The sequence below is a fragment of the Bos indicus genome, chromosome 8, assembly GCF_029378745.1.
Source record: "Bos indicus isolate NIAB-ARS_2022 breed Sahiwal x Tharparkar chromosome 8, NIAB-ARS_B.indTharparkar_mat_pri_1.0, whole genome shotgun sequence".
Classification (NCBI taxonomy): domain Eukaryota; kingdom Metazoa; phylum Chordata; class Mammalia; order Artiodactyla; family Bovidae; genus Bos; species Bos indicus.
The window spans coordinates 103420080-103443511 of NC_091767.1; the positions used below are offsets into that span (position 1 = coordinate 103420080).

A 23432-nucleotide genomic window follows, 5' to 3' on the forward strand; every position below is an offset into this window, starting at 1 on the left:
GAAGATTTAAATGAGGCAAGAAGGGGAGGCGACATTCTAGACAAGAGGAAGAGTGTGAGTGGAGGTAGGGACTGCCTGGCCTGTTGGGAAGAAACAGTGAAGAGAGGTGTGTGAGAGAGTTGTCAGGAAGTGGGCCCTTGAATGCCAGAACAAGAAAAGAGACTTTCTTCTTAAGCAGGCTGAAGTCTGAGCACCCTCCCCCATCCCCAGACCTACACCTGTTGCCCCAGCAACCAGAGATGTTTACTGACCTGGTGGAATCCCTGTTCTGTCTCTCCAGCTGCCCTCCCCATCTCCTAGAGCCGTTTTCTCCCGTTGACTGGTCATCTTGGTGTGTTTCTTTAAGGGTGAAAGTGGGTTGCCTGGGCAGATGGGACCCCCTGGCAAGCGAGGGACAGAAGGCGGCATGGGGCTTCCTGGGAACCAGGGGGAGCCTGGATCCAAAGGCCAGCCGGTGAGTGAGCCCCAGGGAACACACATGTTCCCACACATGCACACACACGCACGCAGACCCACCAGCCACCTTCCTGCACTGTGCAAAGCACGGAGCAACCCTCTCCATGGGCACGAGATCCCACTCTGCCTCCCCCGAGTCAGGGATGAGGGGATGCAAGAAAGCTGAGGAGCGAGATGTGAGTGGTCCCTTAAGAATGAGGAGAGGCCATCCCAACCAGAACCTTAAGTAGCCTGAAGTAACCTTGAATCTGGATTTCCCAGGTGGCGCTAGTAGAAAGAACCCACATGCCCCTGCAAGAGACTGTAAGAAACATGGGTTTAATCCCTGGGTCGGGAAGATCCCCTGGAGGAGGGCATGGCAACCCACTCCAGTATTGTTGCCTAGAGAATCCTGTGGACAGAGGAGCCTGGAGGGCTTCAGTCCATAGGGTCACAAAGAGTCAGACACGACTGAAGCGACTTAGCACACACACAGCCTTGGATCTATTCGAGAAATTACATCTATAGTCTGAAAACTTCCCACAAAGGTTCAGATGACTTCACTGGTAAATTCTAGTCATTGTTTATGGAAGAAAAATTCCAATTCTGCATACACTCTTCCATAAAATTGAAGGGAAGGGATACTTCCAAACACATGCTGTGAGGTTAGCATTACCCTGATGTCTATGCTAGACAAAGATTACAAGAAAAGAAAACTACCGACCTCAGACTACAATATACCTCAGAAGTATAGACACAAAAGTTCTCGATACTGTTTTAGAAAAATCAGTCAAAGAATACATTAAAAGAATGATATGTCAAGATCAAGTGAGATTTGAAACTTCCCTGGTGGCCCAGTGGCTAAGACAACATGCTCCCAATGCAGGGGGCCCAGGTTCGATCCCTGGTCAGGGAACTAGATCCCACATGCACCACCAAGAGTTCACATGCCACAGCTACAGATCCTGCATGTTGCAACTAAAAATAAGATAAAATCCCACATGCTGCAGGTAAGAACCAACACAGTCAAATAAAGAAATGTATTTTTTTAAAAAAGAAGATCAAGTGAATCAGGAAAAAAAGATCAGGAATGTAAGGATAGTATAACATTTAAAAATAAATCAATATAATTCACCATATTAACAAGCTAAAATTTGTTGTTTAGTCACTCAGTCGTGTCTAACTCTTTGTGACCCCACGGACTGCAGCACCCCAGGCTTCCCTGTCCATCACCATCTCCCAGAGTTTGCTCAAACTCATGTCCATTGAGTCGGTGATGCCATCCAACCATCTCATCCTCTGTTGTCCCCTTCTCCTCCTGCCCACAATCTTCCCCAGACTAAAATAGAAGATCCAATTAATCATTTCAGTAGATGCAAGAAAAGCAAATGATAGAATCCAACTCCATTTCTGATAAAAATTCTCAACAAACTTGGTATAGAAAAAACTTCCTCAACTTGATAAAGGACAGTCATGAAAAATCTATAGTTACTATCGTAGTTCCTAGTGAAGGATTAAATTATTTCTCCCAAAGAGCAGAAATAAGTCAGATACCTGCTCACACCACTTTTGTTCAACATTGTGTTGGCATTTCTAGCCACTGCTGTCGGGCATCATGTTTGTGAGCCATTCACATTCATTTGCCTTGAGGTGGAGTGGCTGATATCCCTTCAAAGAGGCAGGCCTGGGGGTCCTGCCCGACTGGCCAGGCACCTTATCTTGGCCTCACTTGCGCTGTCTCATCTTGTTCTCCCCATAGGGTGACTCTGGTGAGATGGGATTCCCAGGAATGGCTGGCCTCTTTGGACCCAAGGTACAGATTCTCTATTCCTCTTGGGGTCCTGTCCATCCACCTGCTTGTTCACTTATTATTTCTTGGGCACAAATATTTCTTGTTCACAAATATTTCTTGGGCATTTGCAATGGGGGCTGGAACACAGCCAGAATCTAGCATGAACACCCTTGTCTCCCAGCCTAATGTTCCAGCAGACCTGGGTTCTAAGCCCAGCTCCGCAGTTTATCTGCTCTGTGCCTGAGCAAGTTACTTGGTCTCTCCAAGCCTCAGTTTTCTCATCTATAAAATGGGCACAGTAGCAGCAAAGGGTTGTTACAATGAAGATTAAACCTACACCATTTAGCGCTGAGCCAGCACGCTGCCTGCTGCATACTAATTGTGGACATTTGTTCCTCTTTCTGGAGCCTCTCAGGGAAGGCCTCTCTTGACCGGGAGGGCAAAAGTTGGGCAGACCCCAGGGGTGGCGGAGCTGCTGGAGCCCTTGCCCAGCGGCCACCCAGACACAGCAGCCCTTCTCCATCTCCCGCAGGGCCCCCAAGGAGACGTCGGTTTCAAAGGCATCCAGGGCCCTCGGGGGCCTCCTGGCTTGATGGTGAGTCCTCCCCTGTCTGTCCCAGCATGGTCAGTCACCCGAGGCCGGCCAGCCATCAGCTGGGTGACGTCACCCTTCCTGTTCCTTCAGTCCTGAGCCTTCTCTGCCCACTATCTCCCCTCCTGTTTCTACACCTTTTCTTAACATTTATTTTTTAATTGGAGGATAATTGCTTTACAATGTTGTGTTCGTTTCTGCGTACGATGTGAATCAGCCATAAGCATACATATGTCCCCTCCCTCTCGAACCTCCCTCCCACCCCCTACCCTGCTTCCACACCTTTGCTCGTGATCTTCCTGCCAGCTGAGCTGCCGTCTTTCCTGCTTTCACCTGCTCCCATCCCCCACCAATGGCCCACTGTAACGCACACCACTCGGGCTCAGCAGACGTGCAGCCTGGCCTCACCTGGGGAGGTCTCCCTTCCATCTCCTGGGGGCCTTCAGGCTGCCCCCTACCCTCCTGTCCTGGTGACTGTGTTCCCCAGGCGCTGGGACGAGAACACACAAGCCTTTCTCTCCCCTTTAGGGAAAGGAAGGTATCATCGGGCCCCTGGGAATCCTGGGACCTTCGGGACGCCAGGTATGTGCAGGGGGCTGGCCAGAAAGACCACTGGGGCAAGACTGTTTGTGTGACCTAGACCCAGTCTGAGCCTCAGTTTCCCCATCTGGGCAGTGGGGCTCCTCCTCTGAGCCCCCTCTCACTGGGCCATGGTTTCTTGCAGGGTCCAAAGGGCGACAAAGGCAGCCGCGGGGACTTGGTGAGTGGACGGGCTGGTGGGCAGTGTGGTGGGCGGGGGCAGGGGGGTGGCACGGCTCAATCTGCTCCTCTAACTCTGTCTCCCCGCTTCTGTCCCCCTCCAGGGATTGCAAGGTCCGAGGGTGAGTGGGCTGGGGTGTGAGGGCTGGGGGGATGGTGGAGTCAGGGGGGCGGGCACTCTGGGCTTTCCTGCCCGTGACCAGTCATGTCCTGGGACCTCGGTCTGTACGCAGGTGGCCACGGTGCCTGGGTCTCAGGAGGAGGCCTGGGCGGGGTCGGGGGATGAGAGGCCTTTGAGCGGGGCCTCACTGTTCTTCTCTTCCTCCAGGGTCCTCCCGGTCCCAGAGGGCAGCCCGGCCCACCGGTAGGTAGTGTGTGCTCCCCTTGAATTGTAGGGCAGCTGGTGGGACCCCAGGCTGTGTTGGCGGCCTTCATAGGACTGGCCCTGACTTCACAGGCCAGGCCTCTGGGATAGTACAGCTCAGCCCGGGTGGTCCCAGGCAGAGACCAGGGTGGTGGGTTCTCTCATGCCCTGAGAGCCCCTCCCAGCTCCCGACAGCCCCTGGGACTGCAGCACACAGTCCCTGCCAGACACGACCCAGCCTCTTCTTTTGCAGGGTCCTCCAGGGAGCACTATCCACTTCGTAAGTTGGAGAACTTCCTCTGCGGTCTACTTGGAGTAAGGCCTGGGGTGTGGTGGGGGAGGGATGACAACAGACCCCTCCCTGGCCCAGGGCTGCCCACGCCCCATCCTTCCTCACTCCATACTGAACCCTGACCCCTGCACTGAGGGGCAGGAAACCCAGGTATTAGCCAGAATGCACCCCGGCCAGTGGATCCAGGAAGACCTCCCTCCGCTGGCTCCAGGCCCTGTTGGCCCACTCTGTGCCGTTCCACTGACAGATCTTTAAGCTTCTGGTACTGATTCCAGCCCCTGAGTTTTGGGAAGGGAGCTGCCCACACCAGTGAGCAATTTGGGGGACACCAGCTGGGTGTCCTAGAATTTAATTCAGTCCTGACACTACTTGGAGCAGCATCAGATTCCACGGGTTGAGGGCTCAGTCCTGCAAGATCGCTGCTGGCTCCCCAACCCAGGACTCCACACCTCCATCCCTCGCCCCCCTTCCCTGCCTCTCTTCCGATGCCAGTGGCAAATCCAGGTCTCATTTGTGCTTCTGACCAACTAGCTATAGACCAAAAGTTCCCACCAGGCCCTCCTTGGCATCTGTTAATTTGCTAGGGCAGCTCACAGAACTCAGAGACACATTCTACCTACCAGATTAGTGGCTTATTATAAAAGGCTGTAACTCACACGTGTCATTTTGGACTTCCCTTCTCAGCGGGTAAAGAATCCACCTGCAATGCAGGAGACACAAGAGATGCGGGTTTGTTCCCTGGGTTGGGAAAATCCCCTGGAGGAGGAAATGGCAACCCACCCCAGTATTTTGCCTGGAGAACCCCATGGACAGAGGAGCCTGGTGGGCTGCCTTCCATAGAGTTGCAGAGAGTCGGATGCGACTGAGCGCAGGCACAGAGGAGCAGCCGGATGGAGGTTGTGCATCATCAAGCAAGGCATGGGGACGGGCCACGAGCTTCTGTGTCTATTCTGAATCTGCACCTGTTCACCAAGCTGGGAGCCCTCCGAACCCAGTCCTTTTAGGATTTTCTGGGGGCTTCGTTACATAGACACAATTGATTAAGTCATCGGCGATGGCAATTGACTCAGTCTCCAGCCGCTCTCCCCTCCTTGGAGGCTGTGGGACTGGTAACTGAAAGTTGCAACCCTCTGATCACGTGGTTGGTTCCGGAGACCACCAGCCCCTACCCTTAGGTTACTTAGGAGCTTTCCAAAAGTCATCTCATGAACACAGCAAAAGATACCCTATCTCAGAAAATTCCAAGGGTTTTCGGAGCTCTGTGCCAGGAACCAGATTGAAGACCAAGTATAGATTTCTTATTGTGCATCACCGCATGACAGAGTCTGTCCAGCTCAGATTCTGAGTCCAAGGAGAGTCAGGCAAGGTTGCAGGTTGGGCCCCAGTGCTCCTCCCTGGCTTGAATGAAAATACATCCCCCCCTCACAAGCCCTCTGGCAGTCTGTCCACATTTGATCATGGTCCCAGTTGACTGTTAGAAGCAAGCCCCGACCGCGTCCCAGGGAATGGCCAAGGGGAAGGACTGCATGGAGAAGGAGCCCCGGCCATGAGCAGCTTGAATCCTTGCTCTCTGTCCTCGCTGTCCATCCCTCTGTCTCATCCATGAAACTAGAGTGACAGCCCTGGCCTCTTCCTCTACATCCTTCCTTCTTCAGTAAGGAAGCAAACTAGGAGGAAATTAAGGGATCTAGGAAAAGACTTTTCCCTCTTAAAGAAAAAAGGAAAACGAGAGGATTTTTTATTTTTTGAATAATAACTAATAGATTCAGTGCTTGTTGTATGCCATATAACATTCGTAGTGCTTTTCTGGAATTCCCTTGTGGTCTGGTGGTTAGGACCCCACGCTTTCACTGCTGAGGGCTCGGGCTCAGTCTCTGAGCCCTAATCAGGGAATTAGGATTTCTCAGGCTGTGTGGGGAGGCAAAAAAAAAAAAAAAGAAGTGCTTTTCGTGTGTTCTGCTGTTTAGTCACTAAGTCTTGTGACTCTTTGCAACCCCATGGACTGTAGCTTGCCAGACTTCTCTGTCCATGGGATTTTCCAGGTGAGAATACTGGAGTGGGTCACCATTTCCTTTTCCAGGGGATCTTCCCGATCCAGGGATCAAACCCAGTCTCCTGTGTCTTCCTGCATTGTAGGCGGATTCTTTACCTTGAAATCATTTATTCCTCTCAACAGTTCTGAGTTTTATTATCAGGATGAGAGAACCAAGTTTAAGCAGCTTGCCCAGATTGTACAGTTAGTAAGTTGCAAGGCTTGGGATCTGAACTTGAGAAGGACTGCCAGAGTCCTAGCTCCAGACCCCAACCCTGGGGCTTTACTCACTGTCAGATCTTCCCCCCTCTCTATATTCATGATGAGGTCATGCAGCTGTGTTTCTGGGAAGCCCAGTGTCAGGACTGGAGGTGCAAGTGGAAGTGAGACACTTACAGTGCAAAGGGGAGACCCCGGGGCTGTGGGAATGTAGAAGGCGGGGTCCACACCCAGCCTGGGGGCATCGGGAGAGAGTTCCCATCGCAGGGTGGTATCTATAGGATGCGTGCAGGGCAGGCTTTCTCACCCACAGCGCTGTGGACATTTGGAACCAGACGGTTCTTTGCTGTGAGTGATTGTCCTGTGCATCAGAGGATATGTAGCCACAGCCTGGCTTCCAGCCACTGCATCCCAGTAGCACTGCCTGCTCCAGTTGTGACAGCCCCTGAAGTCTCGAGATATTGCCAGATGCCCTCTAGGGGGCAGCATCAGCCCTGGCTGAGAACCACTGGAACAGTAGATGGAACGATGGAGGAAGGGAACAGGCAAATGGGAGCCGCGCGTTCAGAGGCGTGGTGGCTAAACAGAGCACGCACTTAGGGACTGAGAAGTGCGATAGTGTGTCTGGTGCGCGGAGCACCCGTGAGAGACAGAGAGAGGCAGGGCTGGAGCACACAGCACGCAGGCCACTGCCAGGAGTTTGGACTTAATCTTGGGGGCAACAGAGCGCTATGGAAGTGCCTGGAGGAAATTAGTGGAAGCATCTGTTTGCAAGGGGAGGAAGAACAGAGTTCCCCAGAAGGCATGCTATTGGCCAGGATCCCACTAGGGAAGGTAGGGTGGGAGGGCCCTTGCTCAGACCCTGGGACTCCTGCTCGGTGGGGGCCAGGAGGCACAACCTGTCTTCTCTCTGCGCAGCAACAAGATGACCTTGGGGCAGCTTTCCAGACGTGGATGGATACAAGTGGAGCACTGAGAGCAGAGGTGCCACCCGGGGCCCTGCCCACGTGGGGTCCCTTCCTTGGGGGGGGTGCAGAAATGATGACCCACATGTGGTCAGTGGCCTCCACGTGACCCACACTGAGCAATTCACAGCCAGCAAGTGACCCAGAAGCAGGGCCGAGGCCTTTTGCTCTCCTCCTGAGTCAGGTAGAGATGTCAGAAGCAGCTTCTTGGTTCAGTCCCAGAATCCACCAGAGGCAGGAAACTTGTCCACAGGCTCTGCTAAGACCCTGGCCAGTGGTCACCTCAGCACTAGGATACAAGGCTGAACAGGGCCCTGGGTATCCTCTGGTCAAACCCTGTCAAGAGTGTCCTTTGCTGAGTTGCTTTCCCCCCACGATGGGGGACTCACTACCTATCAGCTCAGATCGTCAGACTTTTCCATTTGTGCCCTGAGTGCTCTCTCCAGGCTCATGAGCCAGGGGAAGGGCAGATAGAAAAGCTTGTTATGTTCCTTCCATTCTGGGGAGTGGGGGACGGGGTAGTCAGTGGAAAGTAAGTCCTTCACCAACTCCTTCCTGAGGGATTTGGGACCCCTTCCTTGACTCCTCGCTCACAGGACCCTCCTATTCTGCAGCAGAAGCCAGGCTGACTGTCCACATCTCTCAAGCCCCCAGGCCCTCTAGGTAGATCTGCCCCTGGCCACCGCTGGTCCCCAGTTTCTTTATTTGTTAAGTGGAGGGACACCCAAGCATAGCCCCTGCAGGGAGCTCAGATGTCTCCTTAGTGGCAAGAACTTGGGGCAGTGGAGGCTTAGAGCTCCAGCCGGACAAGGACCTCAAGGGCCCGACGGCCACCCTCTTTTCTCACAACAGGGTTACAGCCATCCGGACCGGCTGGTGCTGGACCAGGGAGGGGAGATCTTTAAAACCTTACACTACCTCAGCAACCTCATCCAGAGCATTAAGACGCCCCTGGGCACCAAAGAGAACCCCGCCCGGGTCTGCCGGGACCTCATGGACTGTGAGCAGAAGATGGTGGATGGTACGAGGGCCGGTGGGGTCTGTCTCAAGCGAGGGCTTCCCGGCCCCAGGGGTGGGGCAGGGTGGGGCAGGGGATTCCAGGAGGAGCTAAAGAGATGGTTAACCGCTCTAAGACAGAGCAATTAGCCATTAGGTTCTCCGGTCAACTGGGCCGAGCATCTGTCCTTGGGGAGGCAGTCATATATTCACTCAACAAACAGTCACAGAGCCCCGCAGTGTGCCAGGCATTGAGCCTCCTGCGGCATGGGGATATGGACGGGTCCCACCCTTCCAGAGTTGAACCCACAGATCCACAAGCTGGGGATGACCATTTCACTGCAATGGGCCAAGAGCTTTGGCAGAAAAAGGCCCCAGGGCCAGGAAGGCCCCCATCGTAGCTCCCCTGGAGAGCCAGGATTCCCAATTTCTGTCCTCTGCACCTCATCCAACTCTCCTCTCTCTCTGTGAGCTGTGTGGTACCTTGGAAGGACGACAGTTTTAGAGGCGGACAGACCTGAGTTCAAATGTCTGTCCTGCCTCTGACCTGCTCTGTGAGCTGGGTGAGCCACCCTTCTCTCTGCTGCGTGAGAAGGCTGTCCTACTCTATCAGCTGTGGGGCCTTTGGCTCCTTGGGAACCCAAAAGGGGAAGCCAGGTGCCAGCAGAGCTTCCTGGTTGATGGGATAGAAGCCCTGACTCCCACCAAGTTCTGGGAGGATCAGAGCCTTGGCAGTAAAACATTTCAATTAAACAATCCCTAAATCCCTCGGGCAAGTGGCTCAGCTTCTCTCAACCTGTAGTCCTTTCTGGAAAATGATACTTACCAGTGGCGACAGGGGGATACTTCCCATGTGGCCTCTCTGGAGACTCTGCCAGCTCTGAGCTCTGCAGAGAGTTTCCTTCCATCACTGTGGCTCACAGAATCCCTTTTCTGCTCCACCTCCCTGACTTCATGTCCAGCTGGGACTCAGCGGGTGACCAGGTGTCAGATTCACCTGTAGAACCAAGCCTGGGGTTCCTCCCCACATACATACACCGCCCCCCATCCCATGTTGCCTATAGGTACCTACTGGGTGGATCCTAACCTTGGCTGCTCGTCCGACACCATCGAAGTCTCCTGCAACTTCACACATGGTGGACAGACGTGTCTCAAGCCCATCACGGCCTCCAAGGTATCCATCTGCTCCCCAGCGCTCACTGGCTTGCTCTCTCTACACCCCTTGCCCCTGCCCTGGACCACAGTCCATCCAGCCTTGTGACTGAGCCTTAACTATCTTGCTACATAGCCTCGGGAAAATCATCTCCTCTTTCTGAACCCCAGTTCCTCATCTCTGCATTTGGTTTCCAAATCCTTTTGTGTTGGGTGATGCTGATGGTTCTGTCTTCAAATAGAACTTTCTGCCTAAAGTCTAAGACACAGCAGTTAGCCAAGCTGGGTTAGCCAGCAGTTAGCCAGCCCCTTGGCTTGGACAACTATGACCGTAAGCACAAAACAAGTCAGCGAGATGATCCCCTGGGGCCTGTGTTCTGGGGTTGTGTATGCAAATATGTAGCTCATGTTTGGTGCCCACGTACCTGCGATGGTCTCTGGGCTGAGAATTTTAGGTGGCCCAGGGCAACTCCAACAAACCACAGTGTGCAGCAGCGGGTGGAACATAACCACGCCCCCGGCTAGGGAACCCCTCGCTGGAGGGTGGGTCTGTAGTTGCAGCAAGTCCTCCCTATGAGACAATTCAAGCTGCAGAGAAAAGGGTTTCTCTGGCTGCAGGAGAGGTGGGACTCCAGCGCCCCCCAGGGGAAGCTCCGGAAAGTACCTTGTCCTGACCATGGCAGACCCAGAGTCTGAACATCCATAGCCCAGCCAGCTGGGTAACAAGTCCTGGCTGGGTCCCCACCATGGGCCAGGCACTGAGCCAGGTGCTGGGCTCAACAGGAAATATGGCAGCCTCCACAAGCAGAGCTCACAGTCCAACAGGCCCTTTCCCCTCTGACACGGAGGGTCACCAGCTTCGTGGCAAACCCACCTGGCAGACGGGTGAGGCTGGCACCTGGATTGGCAATGCGACTGCCCATCTGAGTCGCCATCCCCATCAGGAACAATGAACCACTGTCCTGGGCTGGCCTCAGCCTAATGATAACCAGTGTTGTGGCTGGACCAGCCTCCCTGATTTTTCTTAAGGTTGCAAAATGCCCTCCAGCAATAACCACCCAGAAACAGGAAAAAAAAAAGAAATGTAGAAAGGTTATTACTTACGGGACCTGGAAATTACAGCATACCTGGGACGGCACAGTGAGGTCTCTGGTAGAGAGAGAAAGGGACAGTGCATCTCCTTGTATTGGAGGAGGAGGAGGCTAGGATTTCATAGGTTCAGTCTGTGCTGGTGAATTTAAAACCTAAGGGTGGGAATTTAAAGCAGAAAAGAAAAAATAAGTGATCCCAACAGTTGTTGAAATCAACCAGAGCTCTAATACAAAGGAGCCGCAGTGTTGGGAGGTGGCCCAGCCCTTCCAGGGTTAGTCTGTGGGGCTGGCAATGTGTTTATTGGAGATAACCTTCTTTGAAGTGTGTGCCTCAGCGATCAGAGCCTAACTCAGGCACTTGCATCACACAAAAAAGGAGACAACACAACGGTCAGGGCTAATACTACCATCTGCCCTGTGATGCCCTGTGATGTGAGACATCAGAGTCAATGGTGAGGATATTTAACCTCCTGGGTAGCTGATATGTTAAAAGTCAGGGGTAAGGCACCTTGAAACCCAGAAAATACACATCTGAACAGGATCACAGTAGAAAATCTGTAATTATTATAGAGGCAATAGTCTGAAATTCAGTCGGGAGCCATTGTCCCAAACTCGAAGGATCCCGTAATGAAACTAAGTCAGTGATCTGAGGGGCCCCAGAATCTGTTCCAAGATTTCTGTAATATTGTGAAGCATTTATACATCTTGGACATGGTGTGTAAGGAGGTCAGTCTGAATCTATCCTGAGTAGGGAGATTGTTTCATATCTCATCTAACCAATCTCTCGGTCCCGAGAATAGGTCAATTCAGTAAAAGAGTAGTATCTTATCTCAGGAGGCAGTGATACCCAAGTAAGGTACAGTACAGGTAATCGGGTATTTAATAAGAGGCATCTGTATGGAAACAAAAAAAGTCAAGAACTCCCTGGCAGTCCAGTGGTTAGGACTTGGCGTTTTCATTGCCATGGTCCTGGGTTCAATCCCTGGTTGAGAAACTAAGATCCCACAAGAGGCATGATGTGGCCAAAACAAAAAAAAGTCAATGATTGGAGAAGATTATAGTCCCACTTTTTGAGTTCTAAAGGTGCTAGTCAAGAAGATTTCTAGATGTTGGGCTCCAAACATCTTCAGGTGGAGTGAGGGCAGACAGAGGCAGTCTGATAGTTTTCCTTGAGTTGCAGTTTGAATGTGCCTGGTGATCTTTCTGAGTGGCCCACATGGCAACGGGCATGAAGATTGTCCATACCTGCACAGTTGTGATGATCTCTCTGCAGTTTATATCATGTTAGCCCAGTGTAGCTTGCATGGCTTTGGGAAGAGTGCAATCTTCATTTTCAATAGAAAATGAAATCAGAAGTGTGGGAGAAAAACTGGAAACATTAGTTTGGAGAGTTGTAGCTAGATATTGGAGGAGCCAAGAAGAATTCAGCATCCTGTCCAATTTACAGGTAGAAAGCAAAGTCTCAGATGATTAACAGAACTAGAATCCAATGTCCACAACCGTGTGTCATAGTTTCTATTGAAACAATTTTTCTCTGTGCAGTCATCCCCATTTCTATTAAAGAGAGCCATAGAAAGACTAATTTGTTTGCAAATTAAGTCTAGTTTCAACAAATGTGGTTATTCACACAAGTGCAGCTAGAAAAGTGATTGACAGCATGAGCTCTTTGCTGCTTTGCTGAAACCTTTCATAAGGAGTCTCAGATTGAATTTTAGAAGCTTCTTCAGGGCAAGAAACCAAGATCTAACCATCAGACTTTGCCTAGAATACCTGTAAATTTGGGTAAATTCCTCTCTTCTCAAAGTGCCCAAAATATCTTCTGATTCCTGTAACTGCCAGGAAGTAGTCTTCCTTACTCACCTGATAAAGACTGCTGGGAACCCTATAGTCAAGGTAACAGACCAATTTTTCCAAGGGCCTTTATTGGCTCCATGAAGTCAACCTTAGTTCCTTAAGTGATCTGGTCATATCAGAGTCTGTATATATATATATGCTGTTGCTGCTGCTAAGTCACTTCAGTCGTGTCCGACTCTGTGTGACCCCATAGACAGCAGTCCACCAGGCTCTGCCATCCCTGGGATTCTCCAGGCAAGAACACTGGAGTGGGTTGCCATTTCCTTCTCCATTGCATGAAAATGAAAAGTGAAAGTGAAGTCGCTCAGTCGCGTCTGACTCGTAGCAACCCCATGGACTGCAGCCTACCAGGCTCCTCCATCCATGGGATTTTCCAGGCAAGAATACTGGAGTGGCTTGCCATTGCCTTCTCCAAGATATAGATATAGATATAGATATAGATATAGATATAGATATATATCTCAAATACGACAATCTAGTCAAAGCCTTGTTGATAACCGGTATTTCCAATCATGTTCTGTTACAAGAACAGAGTCTTACTGAGCTTATGCAAATAACTATACTGCCGTGAAAATAAGAATACTCATAGAGCGAATTCTAGAAGGATCGGGTAGGGAGAAACAGCAATCATTTCATCTTTGTTCACAAAGGTGTACTTCCCCAAATTGTTGTAAGTCATTGCTAGCTTTAGTCTTAAACATGGAAACAAAGATTAATAACTGCCAAACAAAAGTCATAAAAAATTATAATCACCCTCATCAGTTCATTCAGTCCTATGCAGTTGATCACCAATCTTGATCTTTTGTTAGCAGTTTCATAAATCCAGTTTTTCCTTCAGTTCAGTTCAATTCAGTCGCTCAGTCGTGTCCGACTCTTTGCAACCCCATGAATCGCAGCACGCCAGGCCTCCCTGTCCATCACCAACTCCTGGAGTTCACTCAGACTCACGTCCATCGAGTCAGTGATGCCATCCAGCCATCTCATCCTCTGTCGTCCCCTTCTCCTCCTGCCCCCAATCCCTCCCAGCATCAGAGTCTTTTCCAATGAGTCAACTCTTCGCATGAGGTGGCCAAAGTACTGGAGTTTCAGCTTTAGCATCATTCCTTCCAAAGAAATCCCAGGGCTGATCTCCTTCAGAATGGACTGGTTGGATCTCCTTGCAGTCCAAGGGACTCTCAAGAGTCTTCTCCAGCACCACATTTCAAAAGCATCAGTTCTTCAGTGCTCAGCTTTCTTCACAGTCCAACCCTCATAAATCCTTGCCCATTCAGTTCAGTTCAGTTCAGTTCAGTTGCTCAGTCGTGTCCAACTCTTTGAGACCCCATGAATCACAGCACGCCAGGCCTCCCTGTCCATTCAGTGGTATTATTTAAAAGTTATCAAAAATCTGTACTTGTCAGACTCCTGTCCATGAATCTGAAGATGGAGCACTTTCGCAAAGGCATCAGAGTAAAGCAATAATTATAAATAACAAAAGAAATGATATTTTTTATGCCCACAGTTAAAGATCTGATGAGAGTTCATTATGATGAAGTTGACAAGGAAAATTTTGTTATTTCTGTGACACACAACATTTTAAGATAACAGGAGTTATGTTGGATAACATTACATATCAGAATTTTAGGAATTTCATATGATTTCTTGAATATTGTATTAACAAAATATATCCATTTGAGGATATCCATAAAGAAGATGTAGCATTATTTCCTGCTGCTGCTGCTGAGCCACTTCAGTCATGTCCGACTCTGTGCGACCCCATAGACGGCAGCCCACCAGGCTCCCCCGTCCCTGGGATTCTCCAGGCAAGAACACTGGAGTGGGTTGCCATTTCCTTCTCCAATGCATGAAAGTGAAAAGTGAAAGTGAAGTCGCTCAGTCGTGTCCGACCCTCAGCGACCCCATGGACTGCAGCCTACCAGGCTCCTCCATCCATGGGATTCTCCAGGCAAGAGTACTGGAGTGGGGTGCCATTGCCCTTCTCCGAGCCTACTTGACAATATTTCCCATGTGATTTAACATATTAAATAAGCCTAATTAGTTTAGTGTTTCTCTTTTTATTAGGAAAGAGAAGGATATTTTGAGATGTTCCAAGGATCCTCTGGAAAACCCCAAAGTTACTTCCAGATCAAAAAAACTTCATTTAGAATTTGACTTGCAGAAGTTTGTCAAAAATATCAAAGATTTTCAACACTTGATTACAAAGAACCACAGATAATTATTTTTAAAAATGCTTAATTATCTACTTAGCTGAAGTGACAAAGGATTTTAAAAGCAAATACAGAAAGTTCCATAGTTGTGAGCAAAAGTTAGCTGTTTTGGTATTGAGAAGACTGTTTTCTAGGTAATTAAAGATCCAATTAAGACAACATGAAGCTCAGGCGATTATTCTGATAAAACACAAAATCTTTGCTTTCTAGCCAGATTACTTAAAAAGTAAAGAATAACTTTTCATACTTTTAACAGGAGCAGATCAATACTCCAATAAAATATATCCTTTTAGCAAATGAAAGAGAATTACATAAGAACATTATTGATATTATTTTTTTAAAAGCCTCTTGTACTAACAATCCAATTTTAGCCAACTTGCCTACATAAAAAAATTCTTTTTCTCTCTTCTGACAATATGATTAAACTATCTATAAAATCTTCATTAGACAGTAGACAAAGTCAGCCATCATCCCAAGCTAATTTTTTTTGTAATAAAAATAACATGGATTTATTTGGCTAGTAAACACTGGAAAAGTTGTCTATCTGCAGTATATTTAATGCTGTTAACTCTGAAGACATACCTATTTTAACTAAAACAAATGTAGGCTAGCTTTTATTTACCAAAGATTATCCCAGATCACTTGAACTTGAAAAACATTTGGATTAGTTTCTTTATTTCTGAATGTTTGGAGTAACTAATTCATAAGTGCTTATTTTTAAGCCAATTAAACAGAGCTCTTTTACACATTAACTTTGGCTATACCATTCAGAGATAGAGAGAAAAAAAGTCACATATTCATCCAGCACCTAATGCTTTCTACCAATATTTGTGGAGATGACTTAAGACCTGTATTTGTTCCTGACAAGTAATCTTAAGGAGGCTGTGGACTAGATTTTGAGTAAGAGAGCTTTTATAGCAGTTTGCATTTTGAAAGGTCCCTTTCTCTGTTGTTTTATTTCTTTTTTTTCAGCCTCAGACAATTGTAGGCAGAGCTTTAGTTACCTCCTGGGGTGTTTCCATTTCAAAGATTTAATCTTCAAGGGACAGAGAAAGAATGTAAATTTTCTCCTAGGAGTTTTAGTCCCTTTTGTACGGTTTTGGCAGTTCCAATAAAATGTTGTAGTACTGCCCTGTAATTAGGGTAGTGCTCTATTAAAATAATTCCCTGGGTCAAATGGGGCCTCTTTGGAGTTGAAAATGAAGAGGGGGTCATCTGGATAACCACAGCTGTGGAAATGGTAAACCCACTAGATCAGGCCAATTTTGTGCAGCAGGAAATGGGCCTCATCTTAATGTTTTCCATTCACTGCGAGCCTTAGCAGTGATCACTATGAGGGAAGGATGCAACCATGCCAAGAATGAAAGTCCAGGAGAGCGGAGGCCCTGGTGGAGTATCAGTGATCTAAGGTCCTTTGCCTTCCCAGCTCCCTCTTTCTTATCCAAGATGGCTAGATAACCCTTTTCAGCTTTTCCCTTAAGGGGTGCATTATAGGGTGTGTTTCTTAGTTCTGCCTTGTTCAGGGGAAAGCACAGGGAGCTGAAGATCTTGGAGGAAGTGAGCATATAGCCCAGATGGATCTTTAAGAAAAATTACGGATTTTAGGGTCTTTAGAGATATTGGTCAGTTGATACATTTTGGCAGCCTTGAATAACAACAATATAGCCAAGTAGCCAATTAGCTCCTTTCTTTCCATCCTACTGCATAAAATATTTAAGAAAAATTTGAATTTCATTTAAGGTATAGTTTTTCATCTCAGTTTCTACTTCTTGATTTTCTCCTATTATCTTAATCCAAATTGGGTTACAGGAAAAGTTTGGATGGCAGCACTGTGAACCGCCTTCACAGCTGGCCACTTTCCTTCCCAGGGTGTTCCAAGAGACCTCTTCAGGATTGAGGTCTGAGTCCACTCACATGTGTGTGCAGGGTCTTTGGGAAAAGCCCTCAGGCCCCTGGACTGTGATATCAGAGACTAGGCATGTTGGTATGCCCCCAGGATGCTTCCATGGGGTCTTGCATTTATCAAGAAACCCCCTCAGGGTTCTTAGGAGATGCTGACATCAGATGTTTAGGACATTTATATTTGTCCATTAATTCTTTTAGTAACATCACACCAGGGATAGGAGCCATAATACCCCATTGGGTCAGGGATGAAGAATGACAGCGATGAGTGAAGCTTGGACCATGGAGACCGTAGATCTCTGTTATGTCTTCTGTTTGGTGATCCATTGGTTTCCAGTTGCAAGGCTATTTCACTTTTCTGGCACAACCACCAACTCTATGGTCGTAGGTGGAGTTCTCCTATCCTCCCCAAGTACAGGAGTATTCTCTTATGCCTTTATCCCAGAACCTTTCCTCGGGCTGTGACATAGCCTTGTGATCCAATCCGCTGTCCTTAACTCTGCCCCTGAGGCGTGGAGGACCTGTTGCTGTTGTTTAGTCGCTAGCTTGTGTCCGACTCTTTTTCCACCCCATGGACTGTAGCCCGCCAGGTCCCTCTGTCCATGGGATTTCCCAGGCAAGAATATAGGGGTGGGTTGCCATTTCCTTCTCCAGAGGATCTTCCCAACCCAGGGATCTAACTCACCCAGAGGACCTTTATACACATTAATTGTCAATTAAGGCCTTTACTGGACCATAAAGAAAGCTGAGTGTCGAAGAACTGATGCTTTTGTCTTGTGGTGCTGGAGAAGACTCTTGAGAGTCCCTTGGACTGTGAGGAGATCCAACCCGTCAATCCTAAAGGAAATCAACCCTGAATATTTATTGGAAGGACTGATGCTGAAGCTGAAGCTCTAATACTTTGACTACCTGATGCGAAGAGCTTTCATTAGAAAAGACCCTGATTCTGAGAAAGATTGAAGCCAGGAGTAGACGAGATGACAGAGGATGAAATGGTTGGATGGCATCACTGACTTAAGGCACAGGAGTTTGAGCAGGCTTCAGGAGATGGTGAAGGACAGGGAAGCCTGGCGTGCTTCAGTCCATGGGGTCGCAAAGAGTCAGGCATGACCGAGCAACTAAACAACAAGGCCATTATAATCAGTGGTCTCAGTGGCTAGGAAGAGCCTATGGCCTTGATCACATTGCTCTGGGAAGACTGTTGGATTATCAAGGTGAAAGGTTGTTGTTGAATCACGCGAAGACACCGGGATTCTTGGCCCCCGGAGGAGAAGAATTCAATCCGGAGCCAGAGACGAGGCTTGATCGCTCAGAGCTTTTGTGTAATAAAGTTTTATTAAAGTATAAAGGAGATAGAGAAAGCTTCTGACATAGCCATCAGAAGGGGGCAGAAAGAGTACCCGCTTGCTAGTGTTAGCAATGAAATTATATACTCTCCAATGAATCCAAAGAATGTCTGGAGGTTGTAAAGACCTCACCAGACCTACTCCCATAATTTACATTTTAAGATAACAGAATTAGCCAGAAGGTTTAATCCAAAGACTGTCCTCAGGCAGGATACATCCTTGTAAAGACCAGGTCTACTCCCATAATTTACATTTTAAGATAACAGAAGGTTTAATCCAGAGACTGTCCTTAATCCAGAGACTGTCCTCAGGCAGGATACATTATTGTTATATAATCCTAAGGAATGTAGAGAAGGAAAAAAAGTTTGTCCTTTCTTCCTCCTTGAGAATTCCAGACCCCTCTCTCCTTGGGGACTCCTAGACTCCTTATCAACCTGCCTAGGCAATGACTCTCTCAAAGGCAGGCGTGACCTTTTGGGTTGGATCTCCCCAGTGGCTCGGCAGTAAAGAATCCGCCTGCAATGCAGAAGATGCAGCAGGAGCTGCGGGTTCGAGTCCTGGGTCGGAAAAAGCCACTGAAGAAGGAAATGGCAATCCATTCCAGTATTCTTTCCTGGAAAATCCCATGGCCAGAGGAGCCTGGTGGCCTATATATATAGTCCATGGGGTTGCAGAAGAGTCAGACACGGATTGGTGACTAAACAACAAGCACAGCAATGTGCGAAAGCACACAGGAGTGAGACAGAGTCCTTTCCCAGATGCTAACACCCACCTGAATGAGGTGGTTAGTAAGCAAGCTGCAGGTCAAGGGCCTCCTCTCCATGGATTGTGAGGGAGATTGTGCAGTCCTGCCTACTATTCCAATTGTTACGTACCTCTCAGTCTATCAATAACCATGTCATGGTCGGACCAGCCTTCGTAGTTCTTATTATGATTTCAAGATGACCTTCAGCAATAACTATCAGGAAACTTTGAAAAAAGTAAAGGTTTATTACTTACAGGACCTGGAATTTACACAGCCCACCTAGAGCCACACACTGGGGTCATGGGGAGAGAGAGAGAGATGGTGCAGGGGCCTGGGTGCTGCTTTTATTGGGGTGGAGGTGCGCTAAGGTTTCGTAGGCTCAGTCTTCATTGGTGAATTTAAAATATAAGGGCCAGAACTTAAAGCATGGAGAGAGAAAAAAGAAGTAGCCCAAGTGGTTGGTTATTGAAATCAATCCAGAGCTCAAAAACAAAGGGGCCTCAGTACTGGAGGTGGCCTGACTCTTTATCTAGTCTTGTGACTGGCTGGGTATTATAGGCAGTAGTCTGCCTTTGAAGTGGATGCCTCTTTGAAGTGGATGTCTCAGCAATCAAAGCTTAAGTCAGGCACTCGCATCACACAAAAAAGAAAACCCAACTGTCAGGACTTACAGTACAGCCATTTAAGCCCCAAATCCTGCCCTTTCGTTCGATGTCAAGTCTGCCTCTTCCAGCAGCACCCACCCACCCTACCTGGAGCTTGGGACTTAGAAATGTGGTGAAGCCACTTGTCATTTCCTTTGCCCTCTAAGAGCCTCTCGATCCTGGGCAAGATCCTCTCCCTCTGTGAGCCTCTGTATCCCAGCTCAGCCCCGGAGACAGTACATCAGGACCCTCGCGGCTCTGGCTGGAGCCAGGCAGACCTGGTTCTTTCCCTTCCTTACTCCTCGGCTGTGGGACTAACTCACACCCACCTCAGTATTTCTGTCTTTCGAGTGAGCAACACCTCTGGGACCATGGCTGGGAATTGCTTCCCAGGAAAGGGCTTGTGCCTGGACCTTCCAGAGGAAGGTGAGGAATTCGGAGAGCGGTGGGCAGCCAAGTCCAACCCCGCCTGACCACTGTGTCTCCTCCACAGGTGGAGTTTGCCATCAGCCGGGTCCAGATGAATTTCCTGCACCTGCTAAGCTCGGAGGTGACACAGCAGATCACCATCCACTGCCTTAACATGACCGTGTGGCAGGAGGGCACCGGGCAGACCCCAGCTAAGCAGGCTGTGCGCTTCCGGGCCTGGAACGGGCAGATCTTTGAGGCCGGGGGTCAGTTCAGTCCAGAAGTGTCCATGGATGGCTGCAAGGTAACTCTTGGGGCCCTTCACAGGCCCCTCATGCACAGACAGGTGTAAAAACATGTTCTTATATATAACAATTTTATACTATACTATATTAGTATAACATATACTATACTATATTCGTATACTATGCTATAATTTATACTATACTATAATATATATTAGTATAATTTTATACTATACTATTATATATATATTAGTATGCATATAATTTTCATCTTTGTGTAATAATTTTTTATAGCTGTCTTATAAAATTGCTTTCATCCTCTTTCCTCCCTGGGAAACTTTCAAGGGAAGGTCTGGGCTGGTAGATTGGTACTTATTTGCAAGGCTACTTATAGAAGGATATATTTCTACTCTTCTCTCTGCCCCCTGCCCTCCGGTTAATTTCTTTCTCTTAACCTGGTTGTTTTACAAGGCTTAAAACAGGCTGGGTTGTAATTGAAGAGGGAGACAGAAAGTCATCCAAAAAACCAGTCTCACAATATTAAACAAAACCAGTAATGCACAGTGTTACTGAGGATGTGGGGAAACCCAACACTCTCACACAGAGCTATTTGGAAAAGTTAAAAATAAATTGGTAGAGCTTTTCAGGGCAGCAGCTACGTATATATCTCCAATATATATCCAGAGCCTTACAAATGTACCTATCCTTTGATCCAGCAAATCTGTTGATACTTCTGGAATTTGTTCTAAGGTCACAACGTGCACACGTTTAGCGACAATGATACTCATGACAGCTTTACGTATAGGGATCAAAATAGTGGAAGCACTCTAAATGGACACAAACAGGTCACTGTGACAGTGAAATGCCACGTGGACATTAAAAATTGTGAAGAAAGATGATGAAAGGGAGACCTTTCCTGGTGGTCCAGTGGTTAAGAATCCACCTGCCAATGCAGGGGACACAGGTTCGATTCCTGGTCCGGGAAGGTCCCACATGTCTCAGAGCAGCTAAGCCCGTGTACCACAGCTATCGAGGCCTGGGCACCCTAGAGCCTATGCTCTGCAACAAGAGAAGCCGTGGCAACGAGAAGCCTGTGCAACGTAACTAGAGAGTAGCGCCTGTTTGTTGCAACTAGAGAAAGCCCTCACACAGCAAAAAAAAAAAACAACCCAGTGCAGCCAAAAAGAAAGTAAATATTTTAAGAAGAAGAAGAAAGATGATGGGGAAAGGCACGTCATACATGATGAGGACCATGATGGATGTGTGTACCCCTTTCCCTCTACCCTCAGATCCAGGATGGCCGCTGGCATCAGACGCTCTTCACCTTCCGGACCCAGGACCCCCAGCAGCTGCCCATTGTCGGCGTGGACAACCTCCCTCCCGCCTCATCAGGGAAGCAGTACCGCCTCGAAGTTGGACCTGCATGCTTCCTCTGACCTCTGACCTCCTGGCTCCTCTAGGCCTCGAGGAGGAGGGAAGAGGAGAAAGAGGCAAAGGGAGGGTACCTAGGGGTAGGTGGGCCCAGGAAAGGCAGCTCACCTGCCCAGGGATCCTTGAGCAGACCCCAGCTGTTGTCTGCCCAGCGGAAGAGGCTGAAGGGTAGCAGAACACATGGGGTGTCCTTGGGAACAGCTGATCCCAACTCAGCCCCAGACACCAACCAAAGAGCCGGCCAGAGCAAGCTGGGCCTGCAACCCACCTGAGCCCCACGGCCTGTCTCCCAGCTCTGCGGCCACCTCCTTCCCTGCCCAGCTTCCTGCCCAAAGAGCCCCACCTTCCAGCCAGCTTGAGAGAAGGGGGCATCTTGTCAGCTGGTCCCTGCCGGGGAGCTTTGATGTGCAATATTAGAGAGGAGACATGAAAAAAGGAGAAAAGGAAAGGAAGAAGTATATATATATTATTTAAACAAACACAAAGAAGGTGCGTTACAATTTTTTTTTTTTCATCTGAGAAGGAGGTGAGAAGGGGAGAGAGCAGCCAGGGGGTGGGAAGCGATGGGTCCAGAGAGGGAGAGGTGAGATCCTCGGGGCCGGGGGTGCCCATGTCTGCTACCTCCCACTGTGAAATCGCTGGTGCTCACAATTGTCTTGTAGTGTATGTGATCTTTTTAAGGAAAAAACAAAGCAACTCTATTTAAGATTCTGAAGGTGCTACCATTCTGCCACAGGCTTTGAAGAAACATTTAGATGTGAGGTATCATCCACGTTTTTCTCTCTCCTCCAAATGACAAAGTTCAGGGAATTTTTAAAATTTCCCTAATGTCACCCTTGTGCTCATCAGGTAATCTGTTAAGGAGGTGGGGAAAGAAGGTAAAAGTAAAAAAAAAAAAAAAAAAAAAAGCAAAGCAAAAAAACAAAAAACAACCAGAAACAGAAGTAGGAAAGATTTACCTTTTAACTTATGGACTTTAAAATGCTTGTCCTCTGAAGGCAGGGGGAGGCCTGAGCATGAAGGATCTTATTTTGGCCTTTCTTGGTCTTGGAGGGAAGTTAGCTTATCTTGGATGGCGTGATCTAGACTGGGGAGTCCTGACCTTGAGCTTCGACCTTGAAGAAACCAGTGAGGAGAATGGCGCTGGGTCAGGACTGGCCTTGGAGGTGGAATGTAAATACGGACCCATCTCATGAAAGCACAGACCATCTCCTAAGGTCTTCCATTCTGGAGCTTATCCTTCCAAGATAACAGTCATCACTCTTGCTTTTTCACTGTCATTCGATTCTGTAGAAACCCAGTGTTGCTAACTCCAAGTGTAAATGTGGGCGCAGGAGAAAGGCTTGTTGTGGGAATCTCAGAGTTCAGCATGGCAGGGCTCACCAGGGTAATCTGAATTGTCCTGTATCAGTGAACCAGTCAGCATCCAGGTTGGATTTTTGAGGTCATTTTAACTATGGAATTATTTTTATAGAAGGGGAAATTTTATGTGAAAGTCTATTTGTGTCTCTCTCTTTTTTTTTTTTTTCTTTCTAAAGTTGTGTCTCTTTGGGAATTGGATTTGATTTTCCTTATTTAATACCTCACTCTGGCCCACCCTCCCCTACCCCCACTTCCTGTCTCCCTGCCCCGCCCACTGCCCCCTTGCTCCCGGAAGTGCGTTTTTTGTAGCAGCTCGGGCCTCATCTCAGCGCTCGGTCTCCCAGGCCGCCAGTCTCCACCTGGCCTCTGTCCCGGCGTCTGTCTTGTCCTTCGATTTCTCTGCTGTCCTCGTTCATGTCTCTGTCCACATGTCAACGTGTTAAAACCCAAGTGGGTTCTGTTTCTCCCTTCTGGATTTTAAATAAATATTTAAAACTGAGGCAATGGAATGACGCACCGGTGGCTGTGTGCTTCTTTGAAGACACGGGAGGAAAGTTTCTGGCATGGCTGAGGGTTGGAGGAGGTGTGGAGGGGTGGCG

At 48.5% G+C, this 23432-nt stretch overlaps 1 protein-coding gene across 5 annotated transcripts in view; it reads left to right on the forward strand.

The window, feature by feature from the left end:
- Positions 1–23342, forward strand: part of COL27A1 (collagen type XXVII alpha 1 chain) — a 151954-nt gene extending 128612 nt beyond the window's left edge. For 4 of the 5 annotated variants that reach the window (XM_019966791.2, XM_019966793.2, XM_019966792.2 and 1 more), the window contains 13 exons: positions 347–454; positions 2195–2248; positions 2760–2822; positions 3348–3401; positions 3544–3579; positions 3683–3700; positions 3907–3942; positions 4196–4222; positions 7404–7469; positions 8303–8471; positions 9511–9620; positions 19881–20099; positions 21330–23342. In XM_019966791.2, coding sequence (XP_019822350.2) covers positions 347–454; positions 2195–2248; positions 2760–2822; positions 3348–3401; positions 3544–3579; positions 3683–3700; positions 3907–3942; positions 4196–4222; positions 7404–7469; positions 8303–8471; positions 9511–9620; positions 19881–20099; positions 21330–21476 — 1107 coding nt within the window. In that variant the 3' untranslated portion in view covers positions 21477–23342. Of the gene's footprint in view, positions 1–346; positions 455–2194; positions 2249–2759; positions 2823–3347; positions 3402–3543; positions 3580–3682; positions 3701–3906; positions 3943–4195; positions 4258–7403; positions 7470–8302; positions 8472–9510; positions 9621–19880; positions 20100–21329 lie in introns of those variants that run through there. The other variant, XM_019966794.2, reaches the window with a different exon arrangement.
- The last annotated feature ends 90 nt before the right edge of the window (positions 23343–23432 follow it).